The sequence below is a fragment of the Juglans microcarpa x Juglans regia genome, chromosome 6S (assembly GCF_004785595.1).
Source record: "Juglans microcarpa x Juglans regia isolate MS1-56 chromosome 6S, Jm3101_v1.0, whole genome shotgun sequence".
Taxonomy (NCBI): domain Eukaryota; kingdom Viridiplantae; phylum Streptophyta; class Magnoliopsida; order Fagales; family Juglandaceae; genus Juglans; species Juglans microcarpa x Juglans regia.
In genome coordinates, this window is record NC_054605.1 from 2,631,506 (window position 1) to 2,650,174 (window position 18,669).

Genomic DNA, 18,669 nt, shown 5'->3' on the forward strand with positions numbered 1-18,669 from the left:
TTCGTTAGTTAGTTATTCTCTTAGTGCTTTTAGGGATGTCGTTGATGAGGCCAATATCTCTCCACTTTTCTTTGAGCCAACTTCCTTCTTTTTTGCCGTTGATCTCTCGGATGTGCTTTACCCCACCTAGTCCTTCCGTTTTTCCATTTTGCATTGTTGTGCTTTACTTTGATACGTAATTGAAAAAAGAGAGAAGTGCTATCAGCGTATGTTGGCTCTCGTCTGCTACCGTCGACTTGGAGGGGATGGAAATCCCTCCTAGGAGTTAAGCCGCGTCAGTGAGACTCTGGTTGCCTCCTCAGTGGGAGAGGTCAGGAAGCATTTTGCTAACCCGCCTCTATGCCCTCCGAGTAACACCGTGGTCATGGGGTTGAATATAAATAATATGGGCTATTCTTTGCTACAATGGGGGACCGAGATAGGTTATTTGGTTAGCCATGGGGCTGGTCCCACTTTTCGCTGTCGAGAGACAAGGGGCCTCTGGCTCGACTCGTCTCCTTGATCCGTAGGGAGGTAGGATATCTGGGCAGTTTGGGACTGGACCCGCTCCCACCCGTTGGCACTGTATATCTAATTCTTGATTGAAAAATAAGCAAATTATGATGACTTCATCCTTAGCTTTGTAGGAATTAGACTTTGCAAACTTGGGCCCTTCGGCCTATGATGCAATGTGCTTGCCGCTTTTTACCATGTTGTTGATGTCCGCATTCCTTGGTACAAAGTTGGAGCTGTCAAAGGACTTAGCCCGCACTCCATCGAGGAGGGTTCAGAATGCCTTACGCCAAATTGCCCCTTTGCCCCCCAAGGAGGTAATTCAGACAGCGGTGTGGCTGGTCCCCTCATTCGCCGCAATGGGGGTTGGGGTAAGTTTTCGGGCAGCCTCGAGGCTGGACATGCTCTCTGTTGTGGGAGGGATAAGGTGGCCTCTGGCTCAATCCGTCCCTTTGTTCCCTTCAAGAAGTAAGTTGTTTGGGCAGTTTGCTACTTGACCCGCTCTCGCCCATTGACACTGCAGGAAAAGGTAAGTTTGGGTCAGGCTGTCGCTAATCCCACACTTCATCCTAGCAGAGGTAGAGGTAAATTCTTCGGGTAGCTGTGGGGATAGTTCCACTATCCGCTGCAGGGAGACAAGGTGGCCTCTGGCTCGTCCGTCTCCTTGGTCTGCGGGGAGGTAGGTTGTTCGGACAGTCTGTAACTAATCCACTCCCACCTGTTGACGCTTACAAGGAATGTAAGTTTTCGTCTTCGAGCAGCTCAGGACTACTATAGCACTCCATCAGGGAGGAGTCGGAATGCCTCAAGCCAAGCTGTCACTTTGCCACCTTGAGGAGGTAATTTGTCAGCGATGTGGCTAGTCCGCTCCTTTGCCGCGATAAGAGTCAGGGTAAGTATTCGAGCAACTTAGGGCTAGACCCGCTCTTTATCGCGAGAGGGACAAGGTTACCTCTGGCTCAACCCGTCCCTTCATTCCCTGTAGGAGGTACGTTGTTAGATCAGTCTGATACTAGATCCACTCCGGCCCATTGACACAGCAGGGAAGGGTAAGTTTTGGTCAAGCTGGCGCTGAACCCACTCTTCGTCATAGCGGAGGTCGGGGTAAGTCCTTTGAGTATCTATGGGGCTGGTCTCACTCTCCGCCGCTACGAGACAAGGAGGCCTTTGGCTCGAAGAGGTAGGTTGTTCTGGCAGTCTGCTATTGGACCCGTTCCCGTTGACACTTACGAGGAAGGTAAATATTTCCCTTTCGGGTAGCTAAGGACTGACTCGCACTCCACCACAGGAGGGATAAAGTAGCCTTAGGCATTACACCCATCCCTTTGGTATCCAATGGAGAGGTAATTCGGACGGCGATGTGGCTGGCCTACTCATTCGCCACGATAGGGGTCATGGTAAGTTTTTTGGGCTGCCGGGGGGCTGGTCCCGCTTTCCCGGAGGAGGAGGTTGAGTCTCCTGCTCACCTATCTCCTAGTATAAATAGCAAATTTTAGGTACAAGAATGCTCTCTGATCTTTAGGCTTTCTCATTATTTATAAACTTCGAAAATACTTTACTAACTTTGGCATTGTAGACTCCTCGGCCCCAAGGATGCCCTTTCTGTTAGGGTTCTCTGAGGGAAAGAGGAGGAAGACGAAGGAAGAGCTCTGAAGTAGGGGAAGGAACATTCGAGAACTAAGTGAACTGAAGTAGAAGGAGAGTTATGGAGAAACTCAATACGCACCATTTGGGTGTTTTGCTCAGAATGCACCGTTTGAAGATAAAAAGGATACGCACCATTTGAATTAAGGAGACTTGTCATTTTTGCCATAGAAGACTACCGTTTCATTGCATTTTACAAGCACTGCCATTTATGTCTTTTTTTAATGTCGTTTCATTTGTTGTTGTATTTGCTTTCTGTTATAATAAGGACACGTGTAAGAAGCTTAGTAGAGCAATTCGTTAGGTTGCGTGGGTATGTAAGCCGTAGATGCACTGGTAGAGAATCATCTGGAAAAACACTATTGCAAAATTGTTCTTCATTTTGGAGGTTAAGGTATCCCTCGAAGCACCCTATTGGCAATTTGAAAATCCCAGTTGCCTTTTATCAAACAATTTGTGTACATTTTCTTTTCCCTTTCATTTTACATTCTGTGCAATCCATTTCCATCCCTTTACATATCCATACACACAACAACACCCTTACAATTGGTATCCAGAGCCTAGGATTCTAATGGCAGAGAATACTCGTTCCAACAAGTAAACCTAAGAGACTCTAAACCACCATGACTAGAGTAGACATGAATTAAAAGATCAGATGAGGCAAATGAATGACATACTCAGAATAATGATGGGAACTCAGACAAAATTACAAGCCCAGTTGGCTCTTCGTGAGCCACCACTTGAAGCTGAAAATGACAATATAAGGCCCCTACAACGAGGTATGAAGCTCAAGTTCCCTCACTTTGATGGTCAGGATCCGGCAAGTTGGATCTTCAAGGCTTCTCGCTACGTCGACTTTCATCAAACAACTCCTCCTTATGGCATCATACCACATGAATGGTGAAGCTCTTGAACACAGTTTTCAAACCATTTCTGAGAAGATTTGTATTGGTTTTCTTCGACGACATACTAGTATATAGCAGGTTCATGGAGGATCATTTTGGCCACTTAAAACAGGTCTTAAGAACCCTTCAGAACCACTGCTTATTTGCTAAGAGATCTAAGTGTCATTTTGGGGTACCAAAAGTTGAATATTTGGGCCACAATGTCACGGGAAAGGGGGTCAAGGCAGATCCTAAGAAACTAGCTACTATGCTAGAATGGTCAGTCTCTAAAAATATTAAAGCCTTGAGAGGTTTTTTGGGGTTAACAGGGTACTACTGTAAATTCATAAAGGGCTCTAGATTGATTGCCCCCCCCCCCCCCCCCCACCTTCATTCCCTTATTAAAAAGGAATTCAAGGTCAAAAAGGGCTACCAAGGCTTTTAGGGTTTGTAAACAGGTTGTCACTTCACCACTTGTTTTAAGGCTTCCAGATTTTTCTCAAACCTTCACTTCGAAATGTGATGCAAGTGAAGGAGGCATTGGTGCTGTACTTATGCAACAAGGGCAGCCAATAGCTTTTCTTAGCAAAGCTTTAAAGGGCAGGGCCTTAAACTTATCCACTTATGAAAAAGAGCTTTTAGCTCTAGTCACAACAGTTCATAAGTGGTGCCTATACTTATTGGGTCAAACTTTTAAGGTCAAGACAGACCAACAAGCCCTCAAATACTTATTGGAGCAAAAAGTGGGAATGGTGGCCCAACAAAAATGGATTACTAAACTCCTCAGGTATGATTTCACCATTAATTACAAACAAGGGAAGGAAAACAAAGTTGCAGATGCCTTGTCTAGAAGGCATGAAAATTATCATAGTAGGGAAGGCTCCCTGGCAGTTATTACCTTTCCTACCCCACTATGGATTGAGGAACTTAAGGGCACTTATGCAGCTTCTCAGGACCTACAGGAATTATTGACCAAGTTTAATTTAGGCCTAGAGCTTCCTAAGGGTTATTCTATTCAGCAAGGCTTAATATTAAAGAAGGGGAGAATAGTGGTGGATTCACAATCTGCCTTTAAGGGACTTCTTTTGGACTGGAATGAAGAAAGATATAAAAAAGACAGTGCGAATGTGACATCTGTCATACCAATAAAAATGAGATTGTCCCTCATCCTAGTCTACTCCAACCACTTCCTATACCTGAGCAAGTTTGGGAAGCCATTTCTCTTGATTTTGTGGAAGGGTTACCTAAGTCCCAAGGGATTTCTGCTATTCTTGTTGTAGTGGATCGATTGATCAAGTATGGTCATTTCATTGCCCTCTCTCATCCTTATACTATAGTCTTGGTGGCTCAAAATTTTTTTCAAGAAGTTTTCAAGTATCATGGCATGCCCAAGTTTCATTCTGGAAATCTCTCTTTGAAATGCAAGGATCCATATTGAACTATAGCTCAGCATATCACCCTGAGACTGATGGCCAAACAGAGGCCCTGAACAAAACCCTAGAAGGATACCTAAGGTGCTACGTAGGGGCTAAGCCTAAGACTTGGGCTTAGTGGAATACTGGTATAACACATCTCATCACTCAGCAACTAAGGTATCACCATTCGAAGCCCTCTATGGCTACTCTCCACCTAAGCTAACTACTTACATTCCAGGCACTACACAAAATGCTTTAGTGGAAAACCAAATACACACCAGAGAACAGATTAAGACTTTACTCAAGCACAATCTTATAGCAGCCCAATCAATGATGAACCTTTATGCTGATAAAAAATGCATAGAGAGGGGATTTTCAATGGGAGACTATGTTTACCTCCGTTTACAACCTTACCGCCAGAAGTTAATGGCTGCTCGACAGAACCTGAAGCTCTATCCGAGGTTTTATGGCCCCTTCCGTGTACTCCAACGTATTGGCCAAGTGGCCTACATGCTTGATCTGCTCCCAAGCTCACGGATCCACCCGGTTTTTCACGTTTCATGTTTGAAATGAAAACTCAAGGCTCAGATCTACCCCTTACCAAGCCTTCCACCCACTAATACTCACGGCAAAATTTTGCCAGAGCCTGAGGAAGTTGTTGACAGGCGTTTGAAGAAAAGGGGCCATTGCACCACCATTGAGGTGTTAATTAAATGGGTTAGTACTGGCCATGAGGATGATAGTTGGGAATCTTTGTGGAAGTTGTGAGCCCTTTACCCACACCTTGTGGGCAAGGTGCTCTAAGGGAGGAGGATTATTAGGGTTCTCTAAGGGAGAGAGGAGGAGGACAAAGGGAGAGCTCTGAGGTAGGGTAATGAACATTCGAGAACTAAGTGAACTGAAATAGAAGGAGGGTTATGAAGAAACTCAATACGCACCGTTTGAGTGTTTTGCTCGAAACCCATCGTTTGAAGATAAGAAGGATACACACCATTTGAATTAAGGAGACTTGTCATTTTGCCATAGAAGACTGTTGTTTCATTGCATTTTACAAGCACTGTTGTTTATGTCTTTTTTGAATGTTGTTTCATTTGATGTTGTATTTGCTTTTTGTTATAATAAGGACACGTGTAAGAAGCTTAGTAGAGCAGTTTGATAGGTTGCGTGGGTATGTAAATCATAAAGGCACTGGTAGAGAATCATCTGGAAAAACACTATTGCAGAATTGTTCTTCATTTTGGAGGTTAAGGGATCCCTCGAAGCACCCTATTGGCAATTTGAAAATCTCGGTTGCCTTTTATCAAACAGTTTGTGTACATTTTCTTTTCCCTTTCATTTTACATTCTGTGCAATCCATTTCCATCCCTTTACATATCCATACACACAACAACACCCTTACACTTTCTCAGTTGCTTTCTACTTCATTTATGCAGCCCAGTTATGAAGACTTGAGTTGTTGGAACCTGGCTCAAATGCGTATGATTAACTCAATTAACACACATAATCATGTTTGAAATGAAAGTATCCAAAAAATTCTACTCATCATCTCATAATGTACACCGTTTTCACAGTTATATATTTTCTGCACTCTATTTGGTAACCAAGAAAGCAAAAGATCGAACAAGAAAGAACCAAATATCTACAAATCAATGCGATGCAAATTTAAATTTCCTCCCAATTAGAAAAATCATTCTAAACTTTTCAACAAGCCTAACTTTGGAAACCAAACAAACCAAGATCAATTTCAATTTCAATAATAAAAAAATTAAAAAAAGAAGAAGCAAAACTTGGTGTTGGGAATGAAAAAGAACTGAAAGTAGTCCTTTGGCAAGAGAATGGAAAGCAAACATGAGCATACAGAGCTTATGCATGAGGGTTTTGGGAGGTACCTGAGATGCTCATGGAAGTAGACGACCTTACGATGAAGATGAAAAAGACAAAAATCGCCATTTTTATTTTGGCTCACTGGTTTATCAGGTGCGGTCACTATTTTCTCCCGAATTTATCCATTCTGAAATTTCTGCATGATGTGATGTTTGCTTGTTCTATTGGCGCTCAAAATGAAGTGCCCTTCTTCTTATTCTTTTCTACGCTCTCTCTCTCTCTCTCTCTCTCTCTCTCCCCCTCCCCTCTGCTCTGCTCTCTTTGAAACCAGATGATATAAATTTCGTTTCTTGTTGCTTGACTTAAGAAAAACAACTACACGCTTATCTACTAAAAACATGCTCATTCCTCTCTCGGCTCAAGCAAATCCACGCCCACATCTTCCGCTTTGATATTCACAGAAACACTTCTTTAGCTTCCACTCTTGTTTCTCTCTATGCCTCTCTCTACTCCCGTCTCGTCTTCTCTTCTTTCTCTCACCCAAATCTCTCTCTCTTCAACCATGCCATTAGAACTTTCTCCAAGATTCTGTCGCTTTGTTTTGAATCACTGAATTTGTATGCCCAAATGATTCGTTTTGGGATTAGACCAGACAATTTTACATACCCCTTTTGGCTTAACTCTTGTGCATGTCTTAATGATCTTTGTCGTGGAACTGAAATCCATAGACACGTTGTGAAAACGAGTTTTGGTGTGTGTTCCAGTCTCGAATGCTTTGATTGATATGTATGGTAAATGTGGTATGTTGGAGAAGGCATGTCTACTGTTTGATGAATTGGGTGCAAAAGGAGATGTTTTGTCCTATAATTCTCTTCTAAGGGGTCATGCCAAAGTTGGGGAGGATATGGTAAATGCCCAAGAATTGTTTGATGGGATGCTGTTGAGAAATGTGATATCCTGTAATGCATTGATTGTGGGTTATGTAAATAGTGGAGATCTAGGTTCGGCCCATGCTATTTTTGATAGGATGACTTAGAGAAATTTTGTTTCTTGGATTGCGATGTTGGTGGGTTAACATGAAGATTGGAGAGTCACCGACGCTGGGCTGGATTGTGGTTTGGGCTCGTGGGCTATGGCTAGTGTTGTTCAATGGTGGGGCAAGAACACGAAATGGTGGGGCAAGCAACGGAAATGATCAATCTGGTTTGAGAGAGAGAGAGAGAGAGTAGCGTTCAGAGAAGCTGAAGAAGAAGCCTTTATTTTGAGCGCCATTTTTTATTTCTAAAATTTGTCTCTAATAAAAAGTAGACATCACATTAGAATAGAGTTAACTTTAGAAGAGATATAGGTAGAGTTGCGTTCAGCTTGGAGAAAATTAAAAAGTTGTCCATATAGAACAAGTAGTAAAGCGGTAGTAGTTCAACCACAAGGGTATCATTACGTTTTTTCTTTGCAAACTAGTGTCAGCCTCCCATTGGATGGTTTAAAGCATTCTTTTGTTTTATAAATTAAAAAGAAGAAAAACTGATATGATGGAAACTGTCATGTTTTGATGGGAAGGATGTGACATGCAAATTGAATGTATATTATATTTGTAAGAGAATTAAATTTTAAATTTTTTCTTACAAATCAAGTTTTATCATGTTAACAGCATGGATCGGCTTACAAATATATTTTTTCATTATGAAAAGCCAATCCTGACCATACATTGTCCAAGAAAATCAAATGAGTTTTCTTCAGTTTCCATCAAATCCGAAAAAAAAAAATAAAACGTGTATACGCAAGTTTGTAAAGTTTCCATCAAATGAGTTTACATCATCATTGCCATTTTCTCGATCGTGCGTAAAGCAACATGAGCAGAATTTAAAACTTACACACACACACACTATATGCACCAAAGGGGTTCTAATCCATTTCCACGGGCGCTTTAAGAGAAACAATTAGCAGTGCAAATCCTCACCCTACTTTCCAAGTAAATGACGAGCACGTCGAGTAGCATCTTTTACACGTGTGTCTATCACATCAACATCATCATCGAAATGATCCAAAGCCTTGTTCTGACTGCAAGAATCATGAGTGATGTAATTAAGGAATAAATTTACAGTTTCAAGAACTTGATTAGACTGTGAGGTGCAATATCTGCCAATAGTTGTGCGGCCACCTCGCTTTGTTCAGAAGGTTGAAAGGGGAGAGTCAGAGAGGAAAAGGGGAATGCAGGATGTTTTAAAATGGCAAAACATCAAATAGACAAAGGAATCAACACAACCAACCTCTCAATTTCTGAGCCCATGTCAATAGCCATTTCCTTGAGCTCTCCCAATAGATTACTTAGATCAGACAGCGCATCATCTTGCTTTGCCGTTTCCACCTGCTAACACAAATGAAAGAGATTGAATGACAGATATATACTGCACTGGAGAGCTCGAAAACTTCAATCCACAGAAACTAACAGAGTTTGGAGGCAGAGGTTTCCTATTCATTAGTAAACATTATGAACAAAGACGTCTAAAAAGAAAAGAAAAGGATTCTTTTCTTTGTTTCTTTTGGAGAAAGAAATGGTGTGGGCAAGGAGGTAAATTAGAAAAAGTTGAAAAAACTATAAAAGTTTATCATGTGTTCAAGCTCAAGCCCAGGATATCAAAACCCAGATTTGCATGGAAGCATCTTCAAAAAGGGTAAAAAAAGTCAAAAATAAAGCAAAGCAAGCATAATCTGAGCATGGTTTGCTAGAATCAAAATTATTTTGATTGTAGCTTGCTAGGAATCAAGTTGAATTGGCCAAAACAATAAACAAAAAGGGAGGGGGAAAGCAAAATTTGGGTTGGCCCAGTTTGTTTAGTCAGGTTGGACGGCTCAGTTTGAATGAAATTAGGAACTGAACAAATACCCTACGCATAATAATGAAACCCATTTTGAGCATGTCTTATATTTCAATTAATACATACATGTTGCTTTTGATACGCTGCTTTTGTATTTTTTATAGGTATATGAAATTTTATTAATAGGAATGAAGGAATAGGCATAACTCAAGTACATGGGATGTATTCAAGAGAAAACAGTTGGTCAAAAGCTATAAATAGATACAAGAAAATTATGAAAGCTTGATCCATTGAAGTCTATTGCAATTTCCCATAGAAATAAAGTATTGAATAAAAAACATCTAAGTTCATCCATTGAGCATTCCTTGTCTTCAAAGTTCCGTTTGTGTGTCAATGGACCTTTGCTGTCCATAATCAATCTTCTTTCCATCTATTCTTATTTCCTTATTTTACCTTTACTTCTTTTACTTAGGCTTGTACAGTTAGCATATTGACAGAGTATATAGTTTCCATATAAGGCTAGAATGCTAGAATCACTTGGCAATTAGTTTCTTCCCATGTATAGTTCTCTTGTAAAGTTCCTATATAATATACAGATCACTCAAAAGCCATATTGATTCGGCCATTCATACAAAACTTTGATCTATTTTGACATGGCATCAAGAGCCAGGTTACTAAGCTCTTTATTTCCTTCGAATTTTTTTCCCTTCTCGGTTTTGGTTTTGGTTCGGTTTAGACACATCTATTTTTTTCGGTTTCGGTTTCCCTTCAAATTTCATACTAAACTCTAGTATGTAGACTCGGGGGCTTCTAATCACATGACGAATAGGCCCACCACTCTGTGTCATGTTTGGCCCTATGCTGGTCAATTTGCCATTCAGACTGCCAATGGTAGTTCTTTGCCAATAGCTGCTGTTGGACATGCCTCTTCTAAATTTACTGATGTGTTTCTTGTTCCTCAGCTTTCCACGAGTCTTATTTTTGTTAGTCAATTAGTTGATAACCATTGTACTGTTAATTTTTCTGGTGATGGTTGTGTTGTGCAGGACCAGGTAACGGAGGAGCCGATCGCGAAGGGACCTAAAGTGGAGCGTTTGTTTCCACTATTTTTGCATATTCCAGCACTTTCTCCAGTTTCTTCTATTAAGTCTTTTACTTGTAATGATGTTCCTGATCTGAGTATGGTGTGGCATCGTTGTTTAGGCCATCCCAATACTCAGATCTTCTCTCATGTATTGCACTTTGGTTTTCTTGGTAATAAAGAACATTCTTCTTTATCTCTTAAGTGTGATTCTTGCAAACTTGGTAAGAGCAAAACTCTTCCCTTTCCTTTGCATGCTAGTAGAGCTTCTCATTGCTTTGATCTTATCCATAGTGATGTTTGGGGACCTTCACCAGTTAGTTCACATGAAAAATTTAAATACTCTGTGACTTTCATTGATGATCATAGCAGATTTACTTGGGTTTGCTTTCTTCGCTCTAAATTTGAGGTTTTTCATACTTTCACTGCATTTTTAGCGTATGTTGACAAACAATTTTTTGTGACTATAAAGACATTATGCACAGATTTTGGTGGTGAATATTTGTCTACTGAGTTTCAGGCATTCTTAGCTTCTAAAGGTATTATTCACCAACGTTCATGTCCCGCTACTCCCCAACTGAATGGAGTAGTTGAACGCAAAAATTGCCATCTTCTTGACGTGGTACGTACTCTCTTGTTATAATCCTCTATTCCATCCTTGTTCTGGGTCGAGGCTCTGAAAACTGTTACTCATTTGATTAATCATTTACCTTTCCAAATTTTACAAATGGAGTCTCCCTATTTTCGCTTATTTGGTAAGCAACCTAATTATCATAATCTCCGTACCTTTGGTTGTGTATGTTTTGTTCATTTACCTCCTCATGAGTGACATAGATTATCTGCTCAATCTGTTAGATGTGCATTCTTGGGATATAATGTGTGTCAAAAGGGATTTGTTTGCTATGATCCTACTTTACATTGCACACGCATTTCTAGAAATGTTATTTTATTTGAAAATCAACATTTATTTCCTGTGTCCTCTCCTTCTACTATGGTCCTCCCCTCCTTTGAGCAGCAGTTCTCATATCTTCATCAAGTCAGCTCTCGCTTTAAACCAGTTATTATGTATACGAGATGATCCCTCCCACAGTCTCTTCTGGTGGCTCACCCGATATCTGATCCTACCATACTCCAAAACCAATCAATTGCAGCACCTCCAGAGCCCTTGGTACGTCGCTCTCCTCAAGTGTCTGTACCTCCAGATAGGTATGGGTTTCTTCTGGCCCTTCTATTTCAGCTCTTATTACTGCATTGTCCAATTTTAATATTCCCACATGCTACTCACAAGCTGCCAAGCACAACTGTTGGCAACAAGCTATGCAGGAAGAAATTGCTGCTCTAGAGGCCAATCATACCTGGGACATTGAGCCATGTCCTCCAACAATTGTTCCTCTGGGTTGCAAATGAGTTTACTCAACCAAGATTCGATTTGATGGGAAGTTTGGATCGTTACAAGCTCGACTTATTGCACTTGGGAATAATCAGGAATATGGTGTCAATTATGAAGAGACCATTGCTCCTGTGGCTAAGATGACTACTGTTCGTATAATTCTAGCTCTTGCTACTTCCAATGATTGGCCACTGCATCAGATGGATGTCAAGAATGCTTTTCTTCACAGGAATCTTAAAGAGTGTATTTATATAAAGCCACCCCCAAGATTGTTTTCTTCTTCGACTTCGCATGTGTGTAAGCTTCGCCGCTCCCTTTATGGTCTCAAACAAGTTTCGAGGGCCTGGTTTGATAAATTTCGAACCACTTTATTACAATTCTGATTCAAGCAGAGCAAGTATGACACTTTTTTGTTTCTTCGGAAATCATACATGGGTATTGTTGTTCTTTTGGTTTATGTTGATAATATTGTGATTTCTGGTTCTGATTCTATTTTACTTGGCCAGCTCAAGACTCATCTCTCTGAGTCCTTTCATATGAAAGATCTTGCATCTCTCACATATTTTCTCGGTCTCAAGGTGCATCATGGTCCATCTGGTATTTCACTCAATCAACATAAGTATACTAGGGACCTGGTGGCTACAGCTGGCCTACAAGAGGCCACCTCTGTTGATACTCCCATGAAATTGAATGTCAAGCTTCGCAAAGAGGAGGGCGATTTACTTGCTGATCCCAGTTTATACCGGAAGTTGGTGGGTAGTCTTGTCTACCTCACCATTACTAGATTGAACATTTCCTTTGCAGTATAGCAAGTCAGCCAGTTTCTTCAGACCCCTCATCATCTTCATTTGGTTGCTGTTCGTAGGATCATACGCTATGTTCAGGGCACTTCTGCCCGTGGCTTATTTTTTCCTGCAGGCAATTCTCCTCGCCTTACTGCTTATAGCAACGCTAATTGGGCCGGTTGTGCTGATACACGTTGATCCATCACTGGTTGGTGTGTGTTCTTAGGTGATGCATTAATCTCCTAGAAGAGTAAGAAGCAAGACAGAGTCTCTAAGTCATCTACAAAATCTGAGTACCGAGCAATGTTTCTTGCTTGTTCCAAAATTATTTGGCTTCGAGGTTTGCTTGCTGAGCTAGATTTTTCTAAGACTGATCCTACACCTCTACATGCTGATAATACGAGTGCTATTCAGATCACGACCAATCCTGTCTATCATGAGCATACGAAGCATATTGAAGTCGACTGTCACTATTTGTGAAGCATTTGAAGCTCGTGTTATCACTCTTCCACACGTTTTCACTGAACTTCAAATTGCTGATATCTTCACCAAAACTCTCACTTGCCATCAACATTGCTTCTTAAATTGGGCTGTCAAAGGACATTGCTGTCCATTAATCAATCTTCTTTCCTTCTATTCTTCTTTCCTTATTTTACCTTTACTTCCTTTACTTAGGCTTGTACAATTAGCATATTGACAAAATATATAGTTTCCATATAAGGCTAGAATGCTAGAATCACTTGGCAATTAGTTTCTTCCCATGTATAGTTCTCTTGTAAAGTTCCTATATAATATACAGATCACTCAAAGAATGAACTATTTTGATCTATTATGACATTGTGGCCCAATAGAATGAACAGATAACGAATTTCCCCTTCCTAGAGGGAAACCCAAAACATGTTGCTTTCGTATTTTATGGCGAATGAATTTAAACTAAAGCAAACAAATGACCCCTCAAAACCCAATCTAGACTAACTCGGTCAAGCGAACAGATAACCCCTCAAAGTAATGTTGTTTCATGCTTTGTTAAAAAAAAAAAAGAAAAGAGCTTATTGCTCGATTATGAAAAGACGAACATACCTCAACTTTCTGAAGTGCATTTATGGGTTCAGCAGATGGGTTTAGTGTGTTTGATGATCCCTTGGCTGTATTCAATCCTAACCTTTCCTTCTGCTCCAAGTGGTTGACGTTTCTCCGGGATGAATCATCTGTATAACCAAAAAAAAAAAACACACATATAAAGAAAACAGAGCAAAAGATGATAATGAAAAAGGACAGATAGCAAAGAGTTGCAAGGCAGAGATGGTTCAATCATTGCCAGTCTTCTTTGATCATTTTCCAAAACCAATATAATTTTTATTTGTTTTTTCAGGGGAGGGGGGAGAGCAATGAGTCATGGCATGTATAGAATAGAAAGAAAATTAACCTCCTACGATAACAGGGCCACTTATTGGGCGTGTCTTCTTTGGCTTCCAAGTCTTAGAGAACATGCCCCAAGACTTCCAAGAAGCTTCTCACCCTGAAATCAGCAAATAATAATGAAATGAAACTGTTTCTTTAAATTCAGAATATCAATAAAGAAAATCCCAAGACAACAACATAAAAATCGAGAGGACCATAGTTGCCATTAAAGGACTGAAATGCAAAAAGAAGCAATATTTCCTATGTCAAGACTCCCATGAAGAATATATACTTGTACTAACCCGGATTATGCATAGCAAGGTGGTAAATGAGATTCCAAATTGCTTGAAAGAGATGTACTTACTCTCTATAATATTTCCAAAAGGCTCTAATTGTAACATTGACTAATTCTTTTAGAATATAGGCCGATATGTGGCTTGGAATGTTACAATACTACTTCGGAATTGAGACTACAAGTCATATGTCTTCACATTTTGAATTGTTTTTCATGTTAAGTATTTGTTGATTGAAGATTCTGCAATTCCATGAAGATGTGAAATTAATCTATGACGAGAAACTCCATAAAAAAGTGCAAGGAATTCTGACGATGCATGTATATTAAACAAGAGTACAATAGGAAGACGGGATGCAAAAAGCAATATCAGTATATGAAACTGATAAAAGTGATTGATCCCTCCCTTCCTCAAGCATAAAATGAACATGACAAATATAATAGAAACCTGCAGGTGACATTTGGTGAAAAATACATTAGAAATCAAAAGATTAACGTCTCTTGCTCTTATCATAAAAAATACTAAATCTATGAAGACTGAAGAGATACGATTAGAGAAAAGCTTTATTCACAAAAGGATCTCACAAAAATAAACTTACAAATTGACATGGTTTGATGTAGTATGTTAGATTGAAAGTTCTTTTTGTTTAGATTTGATGTAACACAAGGAATGTCAGTTTGTAAGTTTACTTTTGTGAGATTCTTTGTGGATTTAACACTTCTCATATATTCAGTCTTCATCATGTTAATTCCTGTAAAAATAATATAACAAACAGGATTCAAAAAGGAATATCAATATATGAAAATCAGATCCATCACAACTCCACCCCCCCCCCCCCCTCTCCCGGTGCCGGTGTCTCAGTAAAGTGGGAGTACTAATTGCTCAAATAAATAACAACAAAGAATGAGAAAATTCCTCCAAAAAGCATAACATGCACACAACAAATATAATAGAAATCCTACAGGTGACATTTGATGACAACTAAATAAGAAATTCAAAAGATCACCTACTCTTTACTCTTATCTTATAAAATACCAAGTCTATGAAGATTAGTCCACTTCTGGTTAAAATATTTATCTTTGACTCTTGGAGCATGGGCTATTTTATTAAGGTCATAACTATACACACTGGTTGATGGAGGAACATGAGCACAAAATAAAAAGAGATTTTACCAATGCAGAGACATTACAAATCAAATTTCTAAAGCATGCAGCTGACATCCAAAATCAATATCCACATCTTATTATAGAGAGTGAACAATATCAAAGACAACCATGCGATCCTCACATATTATAAATTTATACCTTGATAAACATGAAACATATCACTTTAATTTGCCTTTACTTCTATAAACTAATTTCTTATAGTAGATATTCTGATATGCAAACGAGCCATACCCGACTAAGATCGTGATCAATGTCGGCAGCACCCATGTGGGTCCGGGTAAGTTGCTCACCCTGCTGGTGCAAGGTGACCAAAGTTTTGGTAGCATTGTCTCTTATGTCCTCTGCTATCTTCACGCAACCTTTGACTGCTGTCGTAGTCTCCTCAGCCTTGTACACGGCATAGTTCTCCAGCTCTTGCACAGATTGGTTCTCTAATCCACCAGAGTCATGGAAAGCATTCTTGTACCTATTTCTCTCTGCTGAAGTAAGTGCATAAGAAGATGAAGAAGAGGAGGTTGTTTTCTGCTCTTTATCATCAAAAGGGTTGGTTCCAAAGTTTGGTGTAACTAGGGCACGCTCAGAAGAAGTCCTCGAGGAATTGTGTTTTCGCTTATTATCCAACTCATCATCATGGTCAAAAGGGTTCAAGCTAGAGGGAACAGAATTTCCAGGATCAACTGAGTTATGTTTAGCAATCTTCATGGGAGATTTCTTTAAACCAAACATTTTGCAATGAAAAATATGCAGACTTCAGTAAAAAAAAGTTGATGGTGTACGAGCTCTTGCATATATAACACCGATACTATTGAGTCATACAGAAATTAACAATGATCCTGCAAAGGAAAACAAGAACAATATGTGAGATTGCACCACCGGTAACAATGAGAAAATCGATTGCCAACAAGCCAAATTCAAAGAGCATTTAGTATAAAAAATTATAAAGTCTTCGAGACTTCAAAAAACAAAGTTTACAAATTAAAATTGTAAAGAATAATCCAAAGCCACCAGAACTGAAATATGAGGAATAAAAAAAAAAAAAACCCAAGAGCAATCTAACCAAGGCAGTTCATTGCTATAAATAGGTAACCATCAAAGAGGGGAAAAATTACTACGAGGTTGACCATAACCTACCCGAAATTCCAAAAGCAAAGAAGTGAGGTGACCAAAGGAAGCATGAAAAAGTTAATCATAGATTTCTACTATTAATTTTTGAAAATTAACATACCGGGGGACACTTTGGCGAGAAACGAAATAGATCAAACGGTATAAAAGTTCAAACAAAATAAGTATTATCTTTTGGTTAAAAATTAATAAAAAATATTTCAAAGAATCAACATACTCGAATATTCTGCCAGGTTGCGAAAAAAATAAAGTCGTGAATCTAAAATTATTGATCGTTCGAGGATAGAGAAAACCAGAACGAGGATCCCAAGACAGCGGTTTCACTCGGTTGACTTATAAAATTTCTCTAACAGCAATAAAACAGTAGAAAAGTCATTTTCTTTTCCTTTTCTTTCCTGTTTTCTCACCAACCAAAAAGTGAACCCATGTACGATATTACAAAAAGTACCCGAAAGTTTAAGGACAAGTCCACAGAAGGATTATCAAGCACATGCTAGTAAAAGGGATTTCGACTTTATAGCCCGTAAGAAACTAGAAAACGAAAGAAAATGGAAATAGTATTGATGTTACTAAAAATAAAACAAGAGAAGCCAAGATTAAAAAATATATATATATATAGAGTAAATCCATCAAAACCCAGAAAAAGAATCCATCGTTTAAACGCATCAATAATTATGATCAGTGGGTAACTCGATCTGGGTACCTCAAAAGCTCCACCAAATGAGGGACAATATCCTGCACGAGTGGAGCGCAGGCAATATATTCGAGACGGCTTCAAGCCTTCAAATGAAGACATAACAAAGGCTGGGGCAAGCACAAATAAATTGCATCAGCAGAGTCTTGGGGGGGCCCAGCTTTTCCCCCTAGAAAACTAGCAAGAACGGAGACGGGAGGCCCTTTTCCGGCCATGATATATCCGTTCTCTATGAATAAAGATCCCGTTACTGTCTTTTTCTTGGGCGGAATTGTCCTTAGAAGTGTATCTATTTTATCAGCTTGGACGTTAACACCGATGACTCTAATATTAATCTCTACTACGGATCACACACCCCACACGTCATTTTTTTTTTCTCCCTTTTATTTTTCTTCTCTCTGTCAAAGTGTCACGGTCCACGACCGGAATACATGGCCATGGCTTCTGCCAATTTAATTTCATTTACAACTTTTTTTATTTTAATACTATCTCTTATTTGGACTACAATAGTGTTAGTAGGCCTTGGGTCTTAATTTTAATTTCTTGTATACCTTTAATTAGATTAGCCTAGGCCCATGTAGGGGTTATCTTCTTTATGTATGAGCCAAAGACTCTAAGGTTTAATCATTCATAAAAATTGATGAAATTTTCTATTCATTTCTCTTATCTTCTTCTTCACTTCTTTTATGGAGGTACTCCTCTCGAAGTGAACAATTTCAGTCTATTTTTATTTTAAGTAACTAGAGGTGTGTTGCAAGTGGTATCTAGAGCTAGATTTTCCTTTGACAGCTACTTCATCAATCCATAGAAATGGACGAAATTATCTCATAATTACTCAATATCAAAGAGCAAGTCAAACAATCGCAATAACATTTGGATGTTATTTTGCAAACATTTAAAGATGTCAAAAACAATTTTGAAATTTTTGAGAATAACTTCAACGAAGAGTTATCAAATCTAGAAAACCAACTCTATACTTTGCAAGAACAAGAAAAATATACAACAACAATGGAAGAAAATGAGGTAGTCATCCCCACTCGGCTTACTCTTTCTCATGTTTCCATAAATCTCGTTAGAAACCAAAAATCATTTCCACCATTCTCTGATCTCCCCCTCCGAATCTCGTGTCCCTCTCTTCCTCTCAGAAATTATTTTCTCTTTTTTTCTATTCGTTCGGTCATGCCTAGCACCACCTACTCACTAATCGTCAGATGGGAGTTTGATCCCAGTGGCGTCGATGAAGCTCTGATTGTTAAGCTTGGGAAGGTTGCAGTCTCCATCGGAGAGGAGGACGAAGATCCCATCCTGGATTTGAGAGCGCCTACTTTTCTATCTCTCGGAACATCTCCATCGCCGTTGTTTTCAATCATCACCACCACAAGTGCTTCGACTCCGGCTGCTACTAGCAGTAGTAGTACTACTACACAAAGTTCCTTCTTTGTGCCTAGTTTAGGAGTAAGTTCTTCTTCGACGAAGGGTAGTGCTTCAACAACAGCTCTTGCCAGATCTGTTGCTTCTTCCAGTGGCATGGGATCTTTCACGGGTTTTGGTGTATCGAGAGCAACTGCTGCTTCATTAGGGCTTCCTGGTTTTTCGTTTTGTAAACAATCAATGCCTGCTTCGTCCTCACAAGCACATTCTACAACTGTCGTGCCTCCT

General features: G+C 39.6%; 1 protein-coding gene across 1 annotated transcript; it reads right to left on the reverse strand.

The window, feature by feature from the left end:
- Window positions 1-8,074: 8,074 nt before the first annotated feature.
- LOC121237847 (SNAP25 homologous protein SNAP33-like) lies at window positions 8,075-18,206 on the reverse strand. Its single transcript, XM_041134747.1, is given in 7 exon segments — window positions 8,075-8,320; window positions 8,530-8,627; window positions 13,415-13,542; window positions 13,761-13,829; window positions 13,832-13,853; window positions 15,426-16,027; window positions 18,201-18,206. Coding segments are annotated over 6 exon segments (912 nt in total). The 5' UTR covers window positions 15,921-16,027; window positions 18,201-18,206; the 3' UTR covers window positions 8,075-8,220.
- Window positions 18,207-18,669: the final 463 nt, after the last annotated feature.